This window comes from Diorhabda sublineata, chromosome 4 (genome assembly GCF_026230105.1).
Source record: "Diorhabda sublineata isolate icDioSubl1.1 chromosome 4, icDioSubl1.1, whole genome shotgun sequence".
NCBI classification, from domain to species: Eukaryota; Metazoa; Arthropoda; class Insecta; order Coleoptera; family Chrysomelidae; genus Diorhabda; species Diorhabda sublineata.
The window spans coordinates 25,485,947-25,507,180 of record NC_079477.1 but is presented as its reverse complement, the minus strand read 5'-3'; the positions used below and the strand labels follow the sequence as shown (position 1 = coordinate 25,507,180).

Genomic DNA, 21,234 nt, shown 5'->3' with positions numbered 1-21,234 from the left:
CCGTTGTTATACCAAAAGAGTTTAATTGGAATATTATTAGTGATAATATTATTTCTGGCAAAATATTTGACAATTTTATTTCAAATTATTTCGCATAAACTTAGTGAGTTCATTTTGCATAATTGAAATGCTAGTGTTTATTTTTTATTTATACTCAGGCTTATAAATTCCTTATTGGTTTCTTTTCTCCTTATTTCTTCATCTATTTAGTTTTTATGTTGAGTTTTCATAATTGATGGATATTTATAGTATAATTGTGAGGGGTTGAAGACTGTTAAGAACATAAGCCTTCCGATAGGTTCGTCGCCGAAATTTTTTTGTTTTAATTATATATGTATACTAAAGTTTGTTAATTAAAGTTTTGTTCACATTTTTTTGTGAGTTTTATATAAATTTGACATCGATTTCGTAGTTAGTGACCCTGAAAACTTTGAAAGTTATGCGACTTCATTGCTTCGTGAAGTATGGGCTATTTGATGCAAGTGGGTGATTATTAAGAGGTGAAGGGGGTACATTTTTGTAAATTTCACATCAATTCGTAATCAGCGATCCCAAAAAAAAACCCTGAGTGATGAGTTTAATGTCAATAACTTGATTTTTTTAGTTTTGGCCAGTCTTTTGAGATTTGGCCTCTCTGTGATTTAAGCTTTTTAGGGTATTTTGGACAATGAAAAGGAAAGGGTCGAATAAAAATAATTAAAACAAATTAGTACATTTTATTTCAAAATTTACCCATAAAAGAAATGGACAATTGTTTTTCACCCTAAAATTAATTCAATAATTTAAAAATATATCACAATTTAGTGAAAATATAAAACATGCGACATAATTTAATCAAATAATCTCACATTATGAATTAAATAAGGTATCAACAGTCAGTTGGTGGTTCGCTTACAGCCATAGATTGAAAAATAATGTGAGACCTCATTTTTACTAAATACATTATCCCAAAAGAAAATAACAAACTCATGCATCCTAACGCTATGTTCAAATATTCTTGACTGGGTGAAGGTTTAAGAAACATTCTTGCACTTATATCCGTCCAGGTAGACTCTGACCATGTACTGTACATACCAGAAGACCAGTTGTAATCTAGGAAACCAAAAATTTTGAGAAAATCTTATTTAAGTATACAAAAATTCATCATTTTTATAAAAAAAACTACAATTACGTTTTCACACGCCTAAATGTGAAATTTTAGTTACAAATCATTTAAAAAAAATTGTCACATTTTGCAAAAAAATATTTTACATGTGGAAACAAATTAGAGTGCCATGTAATGATTGTAAATTTTGATCTTTTGTATTTTCCAAGTCAAATGTACACTTAGTCCATATGCAAGTGACCGAGTACCCCCAATCACATTATTAATAACAGTTAGCAAGAATCAAAAGGAGATATAATAACAAACGAAGATGATATCATGGAAAGGTGGAGATTAGAGATCTTTTAGAAGGGAAGGATATAAATGATGATAATAAACAAAGAGATTACAGGACAGAAACCTAAACAACAAATAAGTTCAAAAGAAATACAACAAGCAATATAGAAACTGACACTAGAGAAAACACCATGAATATAGACCAAATAACGAGAGACATGATAAAACCGGCAGAAAGAGAAATTAAAAATCATACTGAACAAAATAAATGACACAAAAGAAGAGCCAAAAGAATGGCAAATAGATATAATTACACCAATACACAAGAAACTATAAAAAGGAATCACATCAGTAAGTAGAGTCAGCAAGATATATAAGAAACGGTCTAGAAAGAATTATAGAAGACTCACTCAACAAGGATTTAGAACAAACAGAGGAACAACAGATGTAAACTTCATAATTAGCTGAAAAAGCAATAAGGGAAGATTGAAAGATACACATGTGTTTTGTAGATCTTGAAAAAGTATTTGACATAGTCGACATATGGAAAATCCTACAATCCTGTATAGAAAAAGAAAATACTGAATTGAGTAACGGCTTTATATAAACAGATGGAAAATCATGACAGAGTTAGATAAAAGGTTCAAAACAACAAAAAGAGTTAAATAAGTGTGTAGAATAAGACTCATTGTTATTTACCATTGTGTTAGGTGAAGAAATAGAAAGACAAATTGGACAGTATAAAGTCGGACACTGGAAAATGGAGGACATTGAAATATTGAAGATACTATACACAGATGAATGGTAATAATAGCAGAAGATTAGAAAACCCTTAACTCAAACTTAAAAATATATAATGAGGAACACAAAATGTAAGACGATTAATACGCTAAAAGGAGAAGAACAAAATAAAATCAGAATCAAATGCAAAGCAGGTCAAAAGCTTTAAATGTCTTTGCGTGATACTAACACAAGATGGAAGATTGGAACAGGAGATGAACGAAAGAACTGGACAGAAGACTATTCAACGCAGTTGAGACAGTTTTTAGCCTAAAAGATAAAATTAAAACAAATATAAACAGAAATATATAAAAAAGTAGCCATATTGATATATAGATCAGATATTTAAACAAAAAAGCAAAACACAAAGTACAGAAATGAGGTTTCCAAGAAAAACAGAGGATAAATCAAGATACAACAAAATAAAGAATAACATAAGAGAAGGTGTAGAATTAATTCAGAACGAAATCGAAGATCAATTGAGATGATTTGACCATGTTATGAGAAGGAAGGAAGGAAAAAAGGAAGAACGATATAGAAGAAATTGAGAAGGCAGGGGAAAATTATTGAGAAATAACATGGCAGGAAATAAAACAAAAGATACGGGATAGAAGACAATGGAAACTGCTGTGGAAGAGGGACTTAATGACTCAACACCTGAAAAGGTAGAAATGCTTCAGGATTAAATAAGTTTTTTTTGCAGAAAATGCCAGGTATACTTTTAGCCTAAATAAGGATAGTAATTGTTGAAAATCCAGTCTGGGTCCTAATTTTCTTTTTAATAGTTTTACTCATGTGAAGCAATTTATGGCATTGAATTTTTTTTCTCTAAAAAGCACATGTCAGCATTGTAAATTTTAATTGATTAGACCAATAGTAATAATGTTTGATACATACCTGAAATATTGAAAGCAGGACTCACTGCTTTTGTTGTATTCATAGTTATTTTGTAACAATTTGTGACATTCAAATCATATATGCTAGTCGACATATTGTAATAACTGAACGCCTAAAATTTCATTTATTCAAATAACATAAATAATTGGTATAAAATTTCCTTACAGAATTTTTAGGTTTCTTTGTACAATTAATATTCCCCGGTCCTGCGTATTTTCCAGTAAACCATCCTAACGTTAAAGCAGCCACAGTGGTCGCAATATTTTCACCTCGTTCTACACCTACGTATAGATTTAACGGTTTCTTTGGCCATTTCTGAAATCATGTATAGAAGCAAAATGAAGATCAGCAAAAGGTGAAATATGATATACAATGTGCACATATTTTTCTAATACTACATTCAAATTCAAATTAAAACATATTCGGCAAAGCTACTGAGAAAAAGGAGTTATTATGTGCAATATCTGCACTAAACATTTGTAATAAAATATTGTCTATTGTCTTCCGGAATGAGATTTTCTTCATTATTGTAACCATACACTTAAAGTTTCACTAGAAGTTCACCTGCAAAAGCATTTCTGCTCTGGTACACCAAAATGTCTGCAAGAATAGACTTGTGCAGTTTTATTTATTCCTGTACAAAATTCAGTTGAAGTCATGAAATATTTGGCTAAGCAACTAATTCTTAATTTCATAAGAAGATAGAATAAATATTACAATCCAATCACCGAAAGTGACTAACATAATAACTAAGCTGTTCTAAAATTTGTTTTCTTATTCTTACAATCTATTTGATCTAATCAAATCGTCATAAAGCATGAAGTAATCGTAGGTTATAATTTTATTTTTTTTAGTTTATATAAATTATTCAACAAAAAAATCGAACATGTGTATTTTATAATTTTGAATTAATATACAATATGTCAGTTGAGAAAACTAAATATATAATTTTGTGGAAATTATGTGTAAAGTCAATGTTAATACAAAAAAATTTCCTAGTCAAATGGGAAACTAAGATAAAAAAGCAACCCCTTGGAGTTGAGCTATAGACCTCATGTTTTTATTTATTTTTACACCAAAAATAAACATTTGAAGAGTTTTTTTTAATCATATACTTCCATAAAAAGAAATATTAAATCCCAAATTCGGCTGCGTTTACCTCATTTTGAAAAATTTTTGAGATACAGGATGTTTGAAGTTTATTTTCTATTAAATTAATTTATTGATAATGATAAAATATTTGCTTACCGTATTATTGTGGATAGCTTGATGCACCTTACAACTGGAATCTTCCAAATAACAAAATAACAATTCATTTACCAATACAACATCAAACTTATAATCCCCAGTATAATTTCTTTCCGTAATGGCAGTAAAAATACTTTTACCCAATATTTCTGTAACATTTGTTATAAAATATTGTATACTGTCTTTAGGAATGAGACTTTCTTCTTCTTTAGACACATTATAATACTTAAAACGAATGTTATTTGAATCATCATAAATTGAATTGTAAAAATTATTTGAATATGCAGTTTTATGATCAGCTATTACTAAACCTGGAAAATTGGGGAAATCTTTTTTGAATGTGTGCAAAGACGATGGTGGTAAACTTCTAGGTACAGTTTCAAGTTGTATCTCTTCCGTAGTATAATCTCTGAGTATTTCGATAAAGTTGGTTATCTAAAAAATTTTTAAATATACTTATGCTAATGTCCTCAATAAAATAACTAATCTAACATTCAACCAATAATTCACATAAAATACTTTTTTAATCAAACACACTATGAGAATTGATTATTCCAAATCTGAATGTTGCCAGTCTATGATTTTAATAGGAAGATGTAAGGATATTGATTAGTAATCAACTTAGGAGTGCTTAAATAATGTTAAAAACTTTCTTGATGTCACTGTGTGCCCTATTATTGAAAAAAAGAGTTTCATATGTTTACTTTTTTATTTAATCGATAATTTACATGTGACAATACTTTCTTAAACAAATACATTACATTTAGATCAACTTTTTCACTATAAAAATTGATTATTTCGTATCTGAAGGTTAGTCTTTGCTGATTTCAGTAAAGAAATAGAAGGAAATTAATAGTATCGAAACTAGGACGTCACAAATAGATAATCTTAAAAAATTTCTAGATCACGTTTTTGACATCACTGCATACCCTATTATTAAAAAAAAAAAGGATTTTATGTGTTTAATTTTCATTTTTTTTGTTGAATTTAGTGGGATGGTACCATGAAGCCCACAGAATTTACCACAGATGATTTAATCACATTTAAGTACTAAAAAGAAGATAAAACTTGCTGGGTATATTTTGAGAATGAAAGAAAAGGGGCCCAATTAATTGACTTCATCTACATGTAAAATATGAGTATGAACCTTAATATTTTCAACCTGTTATTAATAAGCGAGCTGATAAAACTAAAATACTGAAAATGTATCAAGAAATATATTCATTTACTCCAAAAACTAAAGTTGATAAGTTCATTTTAAACTTGTGATTGCTTATTGGCAGCTTTTTCATATTTGTAAGCTTATATGCTCATCAATAAATAAAATAGTTCCTAATACACAATAAAGAATCAGAAATCTTTCAACAAATTGCTAAGCTAGAAGTTTCAAATCATCTATAATTATAAAAAAGCAAGAAGCACAATGGAAACCACTAAAATAAAAATTAAGCAAATTGAATTCCTCAATTGGCTTCAATGAATGTTAATCGACAATATCTGACAGAAGTATTCATTCACGTAGAATAATCAAAACTAATTAGAACACAAAAACATAATTTCTACTTATGAAAATTCACCCTATGTATTATGAAATAATGGTTAGTTGATTTTTATTGGTAATGCAGTTGGAGGTTAAGTTAGGAGTTACTGAATGCCCTGAAGTGTTTAATAAGAACATTCTAGTTTCTTAGATTCGTCATAAAAGCAACATGGGGTATGAAGAAATAAAGAGTCAGTTGTAAATCTCAACTTCTGTTATAAATAACTCAAAATAAATCAATTTTTTGAATTCTCTCTTAATTTTAATTGTTTTTGTCATAGTATAAATTAGATTTTAATTTTTATAAATGCCACACTTACTGCTTGTTCTTCATTTAAATGATGAATGTAAAGTGTTCCATTTGAATTACCCAATTGAGAAAGTTCTATATAAAGATTGATATTCATCGGACTAATAGGAGGAAGAAAATCGGAACCTTCAACATCATCAACAGGAAAATTTCCATGGATCATATCATATAACATCCTTTGAGAACCTATATAATCATAAGATTCCCCATTGAAAAGGAAAAATAGAACATTTTTCTTTGCTAAAACAGAGTAGTATAATCATTTTTTAATAATAATGAGAGAACTGCCACATTTACCTTTCTGTACATCTTCTAAAGTAACAGTATCATTTAGAAACTTAGCTAAGCTTAGTAAAGTCACAATACCACTTATAGGGCTGTTTGCACCAACTGTTTTTTCAAAAAACGACGTTGTATCTAACTTGGCGGCGACAACAATATAAGTTTGATCTATTACAGCTCTAGTTTCATTTTTATTAATTGTTTCAACTAAAGGGTGCAAGCTGGCCCATATATTGTTATCCCCTAATGGATCACAAAATTTTGTTGGATTTAAAGAAGTAAGAAGATCAGATCTCCTAAAATATACTTTTATAACACATAACATTATTTATTTTCTAATTCTTTACCTTATACATGTAGGAGTATTAGTAGTGGCATACATAAAAGACCTCAATTCCAAAGAACATAATGGTCTATAAATTTGCTCACTGTACGAGTAATTATTGAATTTATTGAAGCAATCTTTAATACTCTGTATATTTTCACTATTTTCAACGTAAAATATAGGAAAAGGTATGTCTAAATAAAGCATACCGGTTCCCCAAGGGTTCCAAATTGAATCCTTACTACAAGTACCTTTTAAACTAGATTGTGGATTAGGGCATTGATTGTCATGAGTAAAGTTGTTTAATGTATCATTATCTGAATGAAGAATCACTCCATTCACTTTCTCACTGTCAATCATGAATTGTAGGATTTTAGGATGAAATAATCTAGTAGGCAAAATTGGAATGTAAGGGGGTGAAGTGCCTTCAGAAATTATGTTTTCTAAATCTTTTAGGTTATCACAGAAGTGGATTACACCTATAGAACCACCTCTTTTTGCTAAAATAAAGTGTATAATGTACTTTTTATGATTAATTTATATAATTTACTTACAAGTACATCCCACTTGATGTGTACCATTTAGTCTTCTATAACATGCACTTGTACTTGAAATTTTTTCATACATTTTATCCTTAGTTCTAATGCCATAACCTGGTAATGATTAAGAAATCAAAGTATTAAGTGAAAATTAGTTTTTAAAACATATATACTTTATGTCATTACCTTTTATAATAAACTGAAGTAAAATTAAACTTTTAAAAACTAAAAGACAAATTTTATTGTTCATTATTGGATTTATTTACATTACAATTGTCAAAATGTACTTATATATGAATCACGAAGATCACTGAACTAGCAATAATTGTTAGTTTGTCAAAAACTCACTATGACATAAATAAATCATAAGGCTAGGAGTTTTCCTTTAAGTATGACATGACATCTAATATTTTACTGAAAAATTGAAACATCACACTTTAAAAATTGAAATACAAATTTTATTATTAATTATCTATATTCCTTAACATTGCAATTGTCAAAATATATATAAATTATGATAACTGACTGAATTGACAATAATTGTCATTTTAACATAGAACATAAAGATACCATAAAACTACGATTTTATATTGGAGTATCAAATTTTAATAACTAAATTACAAATTTTATTGTTCATTATTGGATTTATTTACATTTTACAATTTCCAAAATATATTTATAAATAAAGATCACTGAACTAGATATAATTGTCAATTTATCAAGAGCGCACTTTAACATAGAACATAAATATACTACAAAAATACGATTTTTTCCTTTAATTATGACATATGACATTCAACATTTTACGATAAAAATTGAACAATTTGTGTTTGTACTTATCAGCTTGATATCGTATTAATTTATAAGTATCGGTTAATTACTAAATTGTTTTAATAATAATAGTAATTTCATTATGACAGCAACAGACGAACGTTTTCATATCGTAAGTAACATTTTTTTCCTTACTTTTCATTAGATATTTAAAAAGAAATAACTATGTTATATAGGATTGGGGTAATGAAAAATTACACAGGACTCAAAAACAAGTAGAAAGGAATCCTCACGATCTTGAAGCTTGGTCTATACTTCTCAGAGAAGCCCAGTCGAAACACATTTCAGAAGTTAGATCATTGTACGAACATGTAATAGGAATTTTTCCTAGTGCATCGAGATATTGGAGAATCTACATTGAACATGAGGTAACATATTCTATATACAACAAGCAATTATTCTGATGATTTGAATCGTTTCTTCTTTCAGATGAAAGCCAGAAATTTCGAAAGGGTGGAGAAGGTATGGATACATTTACTTGAAAAATATTATGTTTTTTTAAAAAGTCATCTAAATAAAGCTAACCCTGAAAAAATATTTCTTTTTTCTAAACTCTTGCTGTGTTCAGAAATCAGGAGGCATATTTTCATTTTGTCTATTTCAAATAAATAGTAAGAAATAATAAAAGCCTTTTATCGAGTTTATTATATAGATAGACACTTATATTTATTCTGTTTTAATTATTTTTTGTTCTCTAAAAATTCAAATAAGTAAATGAGGCTTTAAAAAAATTATATATCAAAGATACAATGAAAATTTTCTTTCTGATTTATTTCCTTTGTTTTTTCTTATCAAACAAGAAAAATGTGGAACATTTGCTAAAGACCATATGAATATGGTGTTTTTTATTTATTCCTTAATCCCTATTGAATAAGGTTATGCTATACAATAAAGAATTTCTAATATTATGTTGTTTTAATGTGGTGTAATATGTTCTGTGGTCTTTATCCAATGTTTATTTATAATTATTAACTTGTATTTGAGCAAAAAAAACAATTCTATGGATTTTTTTATCCATCACAAATCAAATATTTATAAATTGATGGAAATTACTATCTTCAATTGAGGAAATACAAAAGTAAAACTAAATCTCACAATTTATTGATTATTTCATAAATGTGGAAATGTTTTTTTGTATTTATATCGAAAACACTGTTTTGCTGCCACTACACTAACACTTAACAATTACACGTATGTTTTGATGAACAAGTCATTGTGGAGGTAAACTATAACCTATTACTTACCTATATTCGCACCAATGAACCTTCTCCCACGAAAAATAATTCCACAGAGTGGACTATAAGGAATAGGACCTTTGTCCATAATATTACACAACAGCTTAAATAGGGACAAAGGACCTTTTCCTTACAACTCACTCAATAGTTTAGTAGTTGAGGAATAAATGTGAGAATACCCTCTGGAACTATTTTCTCAGTCTCTGAAGAGGATAACGTGGTTATTGAAATGCGCGTCAAACAGTGTAATTGTGAATGTGTAGTAGTTTTCAGTATGAATATCACCAACGGTTCCAAAAATGCCAACTTAGTTGTATTTATACCAATGAAGTGCTCAAAATTCTCTAGGTTGGTTGTATAGTGTTATTTTTTTATTATTAATAATTCCAATGACTCTATTTGTGATAAATGCTCCCATCAACTTATATTATGTGCATATAATAAAACTTTTAACTTGCCTCAAGCTAAACAGTGGCTCTCAAATTTTTTTCTATCAATGAAATTTCAACAGATCAACAACATAAGTCGTCTTTCCTTTGGAATATTATATAATAGCATATGTTCATCCAATAGATACTTAGAGCTGGTATGGAGGGTTTTAATTAGACCCAGATCCATTCAAAATTTTTTTAACTGATATAATTTAACTTATAAAAAAATAAATGACTTAAAGAATATATGTTCCTTTCACCTGCACTACACTTTTTTAAAATACAAACATTAAATTGGTCTCATTTATTAGCAAATCTAAGGGGCTCAGAACTTAAAATGAGCTCTGGAGTGTAATTACCATTTTTGCAGTCATTGGAAAGCTCTTTAGTATGAAATTCGACAGTATCTGACTATGGTTCTGAATATATAGTTTTTGGAGATCCCAGTATGTATATAAATAAAGACATACTTCCAAGATTAATGAGATTCAATTTTATGCTTCCACAAAGAGATATATTTCTTATTCACTTTAATTTGATTATAGTAATTTTCACTTGATACAAATTTCTTAAAAAAACGAGTTAATAGTTTTCTTTTTATTTGGGATTGTATTGAATATATTTTGACAGCTTTTTCAAAGGTGCTTGATGAAGATCCTAAATATCGAGTTGTGGAAATTGTATCTCAATTATGTTAAAGAAACGAAAGCTTCTCTGCCAACCTACAAGTAAGTATAATATGAATTTGCTAATAATATTAGCATTTTATATATTTATAAAAAGAGCCTTTAACATTGAAAATTAGACTACAAAATTTGGTAGTACAATACTTTACATATGGAAATGTAATAGATTCTTTTAATTCGGTGTTATATATTTGACAATTATTAATTTTAGGGAAAAAATGGCTCAAGCTTACGATTTTGCCCTCGATAGGATAGGAATGGATATACATTCATATCCAATTTGGAACGACTACGTTAATTTTTTAAAAGGAGTTGAAGCTGTAGGTTCCTACGCTGAAAATCAGAAAATATCAGCCATCAGAAAAGTGTATCAGAGAGGAATTATAACTCCTATGACAGGCATGGAGACTTTTTGGAAAGATTATATATCTTTTGAACAGGTACATTTTGAAATATATTTTTAAACGCCCAACTAATTTATCTATTGCACTACAATGAAAAATATGTATTTTTTGTACATCTTTGAGTCAATAGCAAAAAATATAACATAATTGCCCAGTTTTAAGCAGTAGGAATACTCTTACATTTTGCTAATTTGTTAAAACAATTATATATTCCGGAGGTCCAGAAGCTTTTCTTACCAATAGAAACTGAAAATACTAGATATATACAAAGGCCTCCATTTTCTAAACACCTAAAAACCGTACTCATAAACTCTAGTGATCAAATGTTTATTATAAATCATTGTGGGTCTACACATTCAGAGGGAGACTCGTTGATTTATTTTGGTGGGGGATAAGGACATATTTATCTAGAGATTTCATGAAATGGCCCCGATGTAGGAAAAAATTCTTCTGCAGAGCAGGAATTGTAGTGAATTATAGGAGGTTAGGACCCGTTTCAATCGTTGGTTAATCGGGTCTAAGTTGTTTCCGCAAGGTTCTTTATTTCATGGTCCCATCTTAGGTAAGGTCTTTTGATGTCTTGTGGGTACCATGTTGTAATTTTTAGGATCCATCTATTATCAGTATTTCTTGTCAAGTGTCCTATCCATTGCCATTTGAGGTATTTGATTCTGTGGATGACATCTATTACCTGGGTCTTTTATCATAACTTTTACAATCACTTTTTGTTATACCTAGCATATTGCTTTCCATTGATCTTTGTGTTTCTTAATCATTTCGGTTTTGAGTATCCAATATTATTAAGTTTCTTCCATATACACTCCATGCTAATTTTATTCTTTAATTAATTTCTGGTAGTAGCTGTGTATTAGTAGGCTCAGGTATACGTGTTCTTCAACAATTTTCAGTGTAGTAATATTTATTAGGATGTCTTGTCTATTTACTAGTTTTTGTACAGGATAGCTAAGGTATTCTCCATCTAATCTCAGACCTTTGTTGTCCAATAATAATTTACGGAATATTACTTCCAATGTAGCTGAGAAGATCTTCGAAGATATTGAGACTCTTTGCTTTATTACTATGCTGGTTGAGAATTCAGGGATTTCAGTATTTATCACAACTCTTGCTTTAGCTTACTTGTATATGCTAAGTAAGTTATATACAATCATTATATTTTTTGTATATTTACTAACTTGCTTCAAGATTATATCAAAAATATGTATTTCTGTAGAATATAAATGCTATTATCGCTGAAAAGATGAGTATTGAAAGAAGTAGAGATTATATGAACGCTAGGCGCGTGGCCAAAGAATTGGAAGTACAGATTAGGGGTATCAATAGGAATGCACCAAGTATTCCACCAGGAGGAACACCGGAAGAAAGGAAACAGGTTAGTTTAGATTTTCAAAAATCAAATAACTAATAGTAGCCTTTTTAAAACTGAATCTATAATATTTTTTATTCTTATCTCAATAATTTGTTCTCTATCAACATTAGTGGTTTCCAATATTCATAACTACTTTTTGGGGATTGTAGTGATTGATTTCTTTTTCTTGGGAATGCTCATGAATATATAATTCACTTTCTGGAACTATTGGTGGAGTAGAAATTGTAGGAGCTAGGTCACCAACAGATTTTCTTCATTTTGTATTTTTGTGCAATTTTTGGAATTGCTTGTATTACTAATTTTGATTTATTCGGATTATTATTTTCAAATGATACTTTTTCCTTTCAAAATCAACTAAAATGATTTTTTTCTTAATTATGGTATCAGGTTGAATTATGGCAAAAATACATAGCTTGGGAAAAAAGTAACCCTCTTAGAACAGAAGATACAGCATTGTTAACGAAAAGGGTAGTATTTGCCCTCGAACAATGTTTGCTCTGCCTAGGTCATCATCCTGATATTTGGTATCAAGCCGCGCAATTTTTGGAATACAGTTGCAAAATACTCGCAGAAAAGGGGGTAAGTTCAAAATTATATAATAATAAAAAAATACATATAAATAATATGTTTTTAGGATGTGAATGCTTCTAAATTGTTCAGCGAAGAAGCAGCAAATATGTTTGAAAGAGCCACCAGCACTCTATTGAATAAAAATATGCTTTTGTATTTTGCTTATGCAGATTACGAAGAAGGTAGATTGAAATATGAGAAAGTACATCAAATTTATAATAAATATTTAGAAATCACCGATATAGATCCGACACTGGTAAGCTATATATTCTTTTTTAGTGTAGCCTTTGAAAATGTATCATTTGGTTGTGCATGAAGAATTAAATTCAAATAAACACAAATAAATTATAATTGTTTTTAGGCTTATATCCAATACATGAAGTTCGCTCGACGTGCGGAAGGCATCAAATCAGCTAGAGCAGTTTTCAAAAAAGCTCGAGAAGATCCTCGTTCCAAATATCACCTGTTCGTTTGCGCTGCTCTAATGGAATACTATTGCAGCAAAGATAAGAATATAGCTTTCAGAATATTTGAATTGGGTTTGAAAAAATTCGGCGCCATCCCCGAATATATTACTTGTTATATAGATTACCTTTCCCATTTGAATGAGGATAACAACACTAGAGTCTTATTTGAAAGAGTTTTGTCTTCAGGTAGTTTAGAACCAGAAAAATCCGTGTAAGCACATACACAACTGTTTATTATTATTTCTAGTAATAATTTTTATTTTTAGCGATATCTGGAACCGATTTTTAGAATTCGAAAGTAACATCGGTGATTTACAGTCCATAGTGAAAGTCGAAAAACGAAGATCCGAAGTTTTATCTAAAATAAAAGAATTTGAAGGCAAAGAAACAGCTCAGTTAGTGGACAGATATAGATTTTTAGATTTGTTTCCTTGTTCGCCACAAGAATTAAAAAGTATCGGGTAAATAACAAAAAAGAAAACTTGTTTCAAAAGTATTTTTTATCTAATGTTTTTTTACAGATACACAGAGGTAATTAATATTACAGGAGCTGCTAGTAAAAATCATATATTGCAATCCATTATTGAATTTGAACCAGATACACCTCTACCGGTTCCAGATTTTTCCCAAATGATTCCTTATAAACCTAAATCGAATCCTTTACCTGGAGAACATCCCATACCGGGTAAGTTGTATTCCACAACATTCTCTATATCATATTACAAAGCACTGTTTCACCATTCAATAACCATTTTATTCAAAATAATAACAGTTCAGATTTGTACTCAAATTATGAAAATAAATTTATCGACACTCACAATTGCACTGCCTGATGCAAGTTTCGATAGCCAAGTCATCATCGACAGAGACTGAAGGTAAATAGTGATGAATAGCATCAATAGTTCCAGGAATTCCTACTTAAACTTCCACTTTATAATATTTGTTTTCATTAACATTAACGGCAAGTGACACTTGTAATGGACAGTGTTTCATTTAATTAGAGACTAGATTATTTTATTTAGTTTATTTTTAGGTGGGGCTTTTCCTCAACCTCCAGCGGCGGCTCATTTATGTACACTGTTGCCACCACCAAATTGTTTTAGAGGTCCATTCGTCCACATAGATATACTAATGGATATTTTCAATAGGATATATTTACCAGAAAATTGTAAGTACAAAAACAATTCTATATTTTATATTAAATTTACTATAATATATTGTGATGTTTTTCTTTTTTTATACGATTTGGATTCGTAGGGTTAATTAATAAACACTGTCTCTTACTATTTGATTTATTTAAACACTATAATAATTCACTATCACTTTTTGTCTCATCACCCCATATTTACTGGTCTTGAGTCCTGTAGTTTTTTATCTTCGTTCTTTTTGTTATTAGTTTGTTTTTCAGGAGCTTCAAGTTAGCAAACCTATAATATGTTGGTTTATTTCTTTCAGTTCCAACTCCAGCAGAAAGTGGCGGAGATGTTCGTTTATTCGATCTAGCGAAATCTGTGCATTGGATAGTAGAAGAAGGCGGCGGTATCGGACTCAAAAAACGGAAGAGATTGGGGTTAGGTTTAGATGGATCGGATGATGAAGATACACCGTTACCACCTATGAATGATATTTATAGACAAAGGCAACAGAAGCGGGTGAAGTAGTTTGAAATTATCAAAAATACAGCAAATGTTCGATAGTTCTATTAAAACTAATATCTAATTCTTCTCAATGTATTTGACGATTAGAGCTATAAATAATCGTCGGTTTAAAAAAAACCACAATTTTATTTTTTCTTATATGTATTTGGGTTAACTGTATATAAATTTGAATTTCTGTACTTTGTCTGTAACATTTATATGATAAAGTAGCAATTTAATTTTTGTACAATATTTTTAAATTATATTTATAGTACTAAGTTTTTGTCTCTTTTTTTTAAAGCAGCTATTTTGAGATATAGGACGTTAAAGTAAAATTGAATTAAAGTTTGGTCAATATTTATTTAAATAGCAATTACATCTGGTCATAATTCAATACAAATATATACAGGAAGTTAAAATAATTTCAGATTCTACAGTTTATAACGACTAGTGGCAGAAATTATAGACTGCAATAAAATGTATACTTATAATACAGAACGAGCCAAAAATTTGTGTAAAATTTCAATATAAAATGTAGGATTGACTAAACTTTTCACTCCTCATTGGAACAGGTATCATCTTTCCACTGTTTTGCAGTATTTCTAGTTTACAAAATTTTTGATATAAAAATCACGTTTTTTTGTTTAATTATTATGACAACTTGTACTTGTGTCCGTCGTTAACGTTTAATAAATGTTTTGTGTTTAAATAAGCTAAAAGGGCACGATAGATCCTTTGAGTCCTAATGTACATAACAATCTCTTATAACATACAAGAATCTAAAAATTCCTACATTATCTAGAATTCTACACAAATTACCGGATTTCTCTTAAATATGTATTAAAAATAATGTAGAACTTATTATAAATCTCAAATGATTTTCTTATTACATAGAACTTATATCTACCCAAACTCCACGCTTAAACCCTGAAATACATATAATTCTATGATAGATATATTTCTATTTTATCACAAATGAGTATTCAAACAGATTTTAACTCATTCATCTTACAAGAAATGGCTTTGACTAAAAAAAATATAAAGTTAAAAATTTCCACTTTTCTAATAATTTTTTTAAATTAATTTCAAATTCTATTTATAACAAATTTTTATTTTTTTTTAATAGTCAGTTATTACTAGTACTGACAGTTTAAATTATTTTAACTCTGTTTCATTTAAATATAGTTTTCAAATATTTCTAAATTCTCTAGTCATTTCAATCCAAAACTCTACTCGACGGTCCATGCTATGGAGGGTATCTTATAGGTGCTGATGCATGGAAATGAATATTCTAATATTCCACTTAAAGATCGGTTGGTACAAGCATAGATACTGGAATCGGAAAGCAAAAACTCTGAAGAAGTACACAATATCTTTATCTTAACATAATTTATAATCGTTCAATTAAAATTTTTTATCCCTTCATCAAGACTTGAAAAAGTCTTCTCTTCTCGATCGATATATTTATAACATTTGAAATAATAATTTTTTTACAATATACGTAAGAAAAGTCGATTCTATTTGAAAACAATATACAAAACGTTCATAATATACCACCTTGTATAATCTAAGCGGTTAAAGATGATAAAAAATGATTTTGTCAGCCATTTCTAACATCGATTTTTTTTAAATTTTAAAGATTCTAATCTCAAATGTAACTGTCAACAAATAAAAACAAAGTTACAGAACAAATATGACGTAATTTTATAAAGGGACGGAGAGCATTAATTAAAAAAAATATTTAAACATTAACAGCTTTATCTTGTATGAGCGCTGTACTGGCAATTGCTAATAAATGGCGTGTACTAGAACCGCTTGTATAACTATCACCGCTACTGCGCATACTGGCATGCGACATCGGAGTACCTGGTAAGCGTTGAGGTGTACTCTCTAATGAACTGTTGTTGTTACCCTCGTATATTGGGACGGAAGAAGGCGCCGGTTCGTCTGGTGTGTAATAATCTGATTCGTCACCCCTTTCACCTACATTAAAAAAATGAAAACATTGTAATGAGGGTTGTTTGGTTTTCGCTTATATGATTACACAGTTATCGAATATTATCGAGGGTTTTATAGTGTTCCAGAGCGTGGACATTAGAAAGATTGGAGAAAATGAAAAAAGACAGATGAAATTTTGGTTAAAGCATCACAATTTCAAGTAGAAAATTGTAAAGCTTGATTTTTATTACTAGAACTCATGGTATGTTTCCAAATAGAATGTTTTCAATATCTTCAGAAATTTTTCACTTCAAACTCACCATAATTTTTAATTTTTTCTGTATTATTGTGATGTTCCTCTTGATCAATATAATTATCGTCGATAGGATCAACGACATCTTTCATATTTAAAGGTGAATTACCATTTTTATTACACCTGTCAATTTTTTGCAACAGAGGAGATAATTTTTCAGTTTCGCTGTCTTCGTCCAAATTCTAAAAAATAAAACATACATCATCACATTTTTATTTTACAAAAAAATCACAAAAAACTTACAGCATCTTTGTCATTTTTTTCATTAACAACTCTTACATCATCTCTTTTCCTCCTCCTATCCACTTCCCTTTCCAATAATGGTAACTTTCCATCTTTATTTCTGTCTTCTTCTAAGCGTCTAGTGGGTACCATATTAACATCCCGGCTATAATCTGGACTAGGAGGCGAATCCAAACTTCCCCCTCTCTTTTTTGTAGGCGTACCACGTTCACATTGTCTACAAAAAAACTTGGATTAATTTTTTTAGATACAAATAGAAAATCACCTGAAATTACCTGTTTAAAATTTGAGCAGCTTGTATGGCATGTTCATTTTCAGGGGTTTCTACCAGATCTGGCATAACAACTGCTGGAGGTTGTCGGGGTGCACAAGGCCCATTAAGGGCTTCAATGAGAGAAACTGCTTCATATCCGGGTGGTATATTATCACAACTACCCTAGAATTTAGTTAATATATATTATATAAATTTAAACAAAAGTATTTCACTGAAAAAAATAATTTTATCTTTTAAACCTTTTCAAAATTTCCATTATCATAAAATTATGAAAATAAATGCTTTCATTTACATATATTTAAAATATTATAGTTTCGACAAATGTTTTGTTAACACTATCACTTTTTTGAGATAAGCAAGAGCATACAAAATATATTACAATGTTGTCAATAGTTTAATACAGAATAAAATAAAAAATATATCAATTAAACACATTATTACTTACATCAGGTGGACTAATCGCTGCTAAATTCGAAGAAGAACATTTTTGCAGTGCTCTTATTTGTAGTAAAGCTCTAAAAGGCGCTCTACATATCGGACAATTATTTGCTTGGTATCTCAGTGAATCAGCACATGAATTACAGAGACAAAGATGACGACATGGTAAAATTAAAGTATCACGAACATCGCACATACAAATAACACATTCAGAACCATTGTCTTCCGTATCGTCATCACCACCGGCCTAAAATTATGTTAATACAACTTGTTATGTTAAAAGTGAATTCACATCACTTACCTTTTCGTTATTTTTATTTTCGATTCCATAAATTTCTTGTAGGAGATAACACAATCCATCCACAAATAATTTTTGTTTCAGCGCCTTTAAAAGATATGTCCCATCTGTTATTTTTTCAACAGTAGCAATAGTAGTATGGCTTTGACGCATTTCCTCTGTACACAGAAATAATAAAAAATTTAACAGGATGCTAAATTTAATTGTTGTGGAATTGTTGCAATGAAACGTTGAGCTCATTTTAATATATATATATATATATATATATATATATATATATATATATATATATATATATATATTCCAGGATTTCGAATAACTATGTATTCATCATTAGAGGCTGAAATTATGGTTAATATATAAAAATATAAATATATAAAACATTAATAAGACCAGTTATTGCGTACGCCATGATCTGAAGATAAGTGAGAGAAAAATACTGAGAACTATACTAAGACCAAATATTGAAGAAGAGAGGCATAAATAAATAGTTTTTGTTTCATTGCCACAATCCCACAACAATAACGTCCATAAACAAGTTGGCAAATACTTTGTTCCATTGATTATATAATACCTGGTCCTTCTTCTGTAACGCAATGAATGGCTAAAGGTATAATTTCCCTATCTACATCATACAAAAGTTCATCTTCACTGTACCCGGCAGGATTAAACACATGAGATGGCTGACAGAACTGTTGATTGGAACCTCTACTATAATGGAACGTTTCTGAAGTAATTGAAGGATCTTTTGGTATATACCTACATATACAGTATTTTAATAAGCAAAAAACTATTCAATAGTACTTTTTGGTACTTACGTAACACCATTTGGTGAGAAATCTTCAGTACAGAAATAATAGATTGTTATAGCACATCTGACATCACAATCAAAAGTGAATTCAATATTAAATGAGGTGTTTGTTCCTAATTCAACATCTCTATATTCGCCTTTGTCCAAACTAACTTTGTTATAGTCACTACTGGTTCTTACAAATCTTAATGACTCCTTTCTTATATTCACTAGACACTTTAATGTTTTTGTAGGTTCATTTGGTTGGGGAGGAGGATATGGGAACTTAAAAAAAAACAAAACTACAAGTAAATTTTTGGTTAATATGGAAGGTACATCTTTATGTGACTCCCATATTTTAATTTTATTTCTAAATCTATCATATTTATGATGTTGATAATTATTTATTAACTCACCCTCATCTTAACTGATTTCAATAAACAAAGGTTTTTATTAAACATGTTTTCTAATACTGCGTCTATTTTTTTTAAATTTCATTTTTATTAACTTTTTCCACCCATTTTAACGCGCAATTTGTGTCTTTTTGTTAATGTTTTTCACCCATTTTAAAAGCAAGTCAATAATGTGATCATTTAGTCTTCTATTAAAGCCATTTTTAATACCCAATGTTTTTAAATTCAATTTTTTTAATGTTTCCTCAATACAAATCGTGTCATTTAGTCTTCTGTTAAACCCAATTAAGAGTTCTGAATTTTTTTATATTTTATTGATAATTATTTATAAAGTCACCCTCATTCTTAAAACCCTCTATATTTTTTCAAATTCTATTTTTGTTAATGTTTTCTACTTATTTTCAATCTGAAACGACTTAATAATGTGATTACTTACTAGATTTTTGTTATGCCTAATTGAGAGTTCTAGATGTTTTTTAAGCTGTTATTGATAATTATTTATTTAGTCACCCTCATCTAAACTGAATTCAATAAGCATAGTTCCTTATTAATTATTAAACTGTGATTTTAATATAATTTAAAGTTAGCCTTGAACATAAAAATTTTCTACTTACAGGTGTTGGTCTACTTCCTAAAAAATTAAGATCTGAATTTTCTCCAAACAAATATGATTCGGGCTGAGGTGTATCAAATCGTTCGCCACCCATTATAAAATGACTACCAAAATAATTACCTGGAAAATATTTATAATTGAATTGTTGAAATAATTTCATAGATGATAGCATACCAGATCTGGGTGGATACTTGTAAGCATGATTTGAAGCAATGTCGATTTCTTCCACGCCATCGTGTTGTCTTGTAGTTAGTAGAGCACCCATATTTTTTATACTTAATCTTACACTAAGTTAAAATATTAATTTAAATCTGCATTTTTTCAAAATATTTACTAAAATTTATTTGACAAATCAAACTTCAAAAATCAACCTCTTCTAATCTTATGTCAACAGTCAAAAAAAAGTCAACTGTCAATCATTTTAAGCGCTAGGTTTACAGTCAGGAATGCCAGATCTCACGATTTATCGTAAGATCTCATGATTTCATGTTTAATTTCATGATCTCACGATATTTGTTCTTATTTTCACGTTTTTTTTTTGATTTTTAAAAATATAAATATCATATCCATAAAATTCCTTCACCACTGACATAAATGAAAACAAAACTAACAATATTTTATAAACAGTACCAGGAATGTCGTTCGTCGCTTCAAGAAGAGGAATATCATAATATTTTCCGATATGTGTATGTCATCTACATTTGACATAAGGTGTTTTCAGTAAATCTTAACAAAAAGTTCAGTTTCAAATTCAAATACAACTTCACTGTTTCTACAGATTTAACAAATAAATTAGATTGTGCAGCAATGAATCCCCAAAAAAGTGATTCAGATTCGGACTGAATAAATCTATTTTATGAGATCTCTTTTTACATAAATACCATTCCTTTATTAGGTATGTTTATTTTTATTTTGTGTTGGAGTTTTGGTTAATATTATTTAGAAACTTATCCGTATTTTTGTA

At 29.1% G+C, this 21,234-nt stretch overlaps 3 protein-coding genes across 4 annotated transcripts; 1 reads left to right on the top strand and 2 right to left on the bottom strand.

Moving 5' to 3' along the window:
* Positions 1–700: 700 nt before the first annotated feature.
* LOC130443241 (nicastrin) lies at positions 701–7,857 on the bottom strand. The gene is made up of 9 exons (XM_056777772.1): positions 7,489–7,857; positions 7,318–7,416; positions 6,786–7,263; positions 6,454–6,734; positions 6,167–6,396; positions 4,307–4,741; positions 3,224–3,373; positions 3,059–3,170; positions 701–1,092 (listed from the first exon to the last, which is right to left on the bottom strand). The coding sequence occupies exons 1-9, from the start codon at positions 7,550–7,552 to the stop codon at positions 869–871; spliced, it is 2,073 nt and encodes a 690-aa protein (XP_056633750.1). The 5' UTR covers positions 7,553–7,857; the 3' UTR covers positions 701–868.
* Positions 7,858–8,085: 228 nt separating this feature from the next.
* Positions 8,086–16,147, top strand: LOC130443240 (protein suppressor of forked). Its single transcript, XM_056777771.1, has 13 exons — positions 8,086–8,245; positions 8,310–8,501; positions 8,563–8,595; positions 10,430–10,527; positions 10,697–10,925; positions 12,121–12,279; positions 12,664–12,855; positions 12,911–13,102; positions 13,208–13,524; positions 13,580–13,774; positions 13,835–13,998; positions 14,347–14,481; positions 14,769–16,147. The coding sequence occupies exons 1-13, from the start codon at positions 8,216–8,218 to the stop codon at positions 14,972–14,974; spliced, it is 2,142 nt and encodes a 713-aa protein (XP_056633749.1). The 5' UTR covers positions 8,086–8,215; the 3' UTR covers positions 14,975–16,147.
* LOC130443242 (probable E3 ubiquitin-protein ligase MGRN1) lies at positions 15,291–20,677 on the bottom strand. Of its 2 annotated transcripts, XM_056777774.1 has the most exons (10): positions 20,445–20,677; positions 20,272–20,390; positions 19,273–19,529; positions 19,029–19,213; positions 18,458–18,612; positions 18,164–18,403; positions 17,720–17,880; positions 17,445–17,661; positions 17,209–17,383; positions 15,291–16,933 (listed from the first exon to the last, which is right to left on the bottom strand). In XM_056777774.1, the coding sequence occupies exons 1-10, from the start codon at positions 20,533–20,535 to the stop codon at positions 16,692–16,694; spliced, it is 1,842 nt and encodes a 613-aa protein (XP_056633752.1). In that variant the 5' UTR covers positions 20,536–20,677; the 3' UTR covers positions 15,291–16,691. The 2 variants fall into 2 exon arrangements, with proteins under 2 accessions (XP_056633752.1, XP_056633751.1); XM_056777773.1 differs by having other exon boundaries at positions 20,272–20,645.
* Between the last annotated feature and the right edge of the window lie 557 nt (positions 20,678–21,234).

Bases quoted from the DNA above. Each gene is read 5' to 3' on its own strand.
- LOC130443241 (XM_056777772.1), bottom strand. From the start codon at position 7,552: ATGAACAATAAAATTTGTCTTTTAGTTTTTAAAAGTTTAATTTTACTT. The intron at 7,264-7,317 runs GTAAGTAAATTA...ACTTTATTTTAG, and splicing joins ACATCAAGTGGGATGTACTT to CAAAAAGAGGTGGTTCTATA. The intron at 3,374-4,306 runs GTAAGCAAATAT...ACATGATTTCAG, and splicing joins AAGCTATCCACAATAATACG to AAATGGCCAAAGAAACCGTT.
- LOC130443240 (XM_056777771.1), top strand. From the start codon at position 8,216: ATGACAGCAACAGACGAACGTTTTCATATC. The intron at 8,502-8,562 runs GTAACATATTCT...TTCTTCTTTCAG, and splicing joins GAATCTACATTGAACATGAG to ATGAAAGCCAGAAATTTCGA. The intron at 13,999-14,346 runs GTAAGTTGTATT...GTTTATTTTTAG, and splicing joins TGGAGAACATCCCATACCGG to GTGGGGCTTTTCCTCAACCT.
- LOC130443242 (XM_056777773.1), bottom strand. From the start codon at position 20,535: ATGGGTGCTCTACTAACTACAAGACAACACGATGGCGTGGAAGAAATC. The intron at 18,404-18,457 runs GTAAGTGATGTG...ACATAATTTTAG, and splicing joins AAAATAAAAATAACGAAAAG to GCCGGTGGTGATGACGATAC. The intron at 17,881-18,163 runs GTAAGTAATAAT...ACTAAATTCTAG, and splicing joins CAGCGATTAGTCCACCTGAT to GGTAGTTGTGATAATATACC.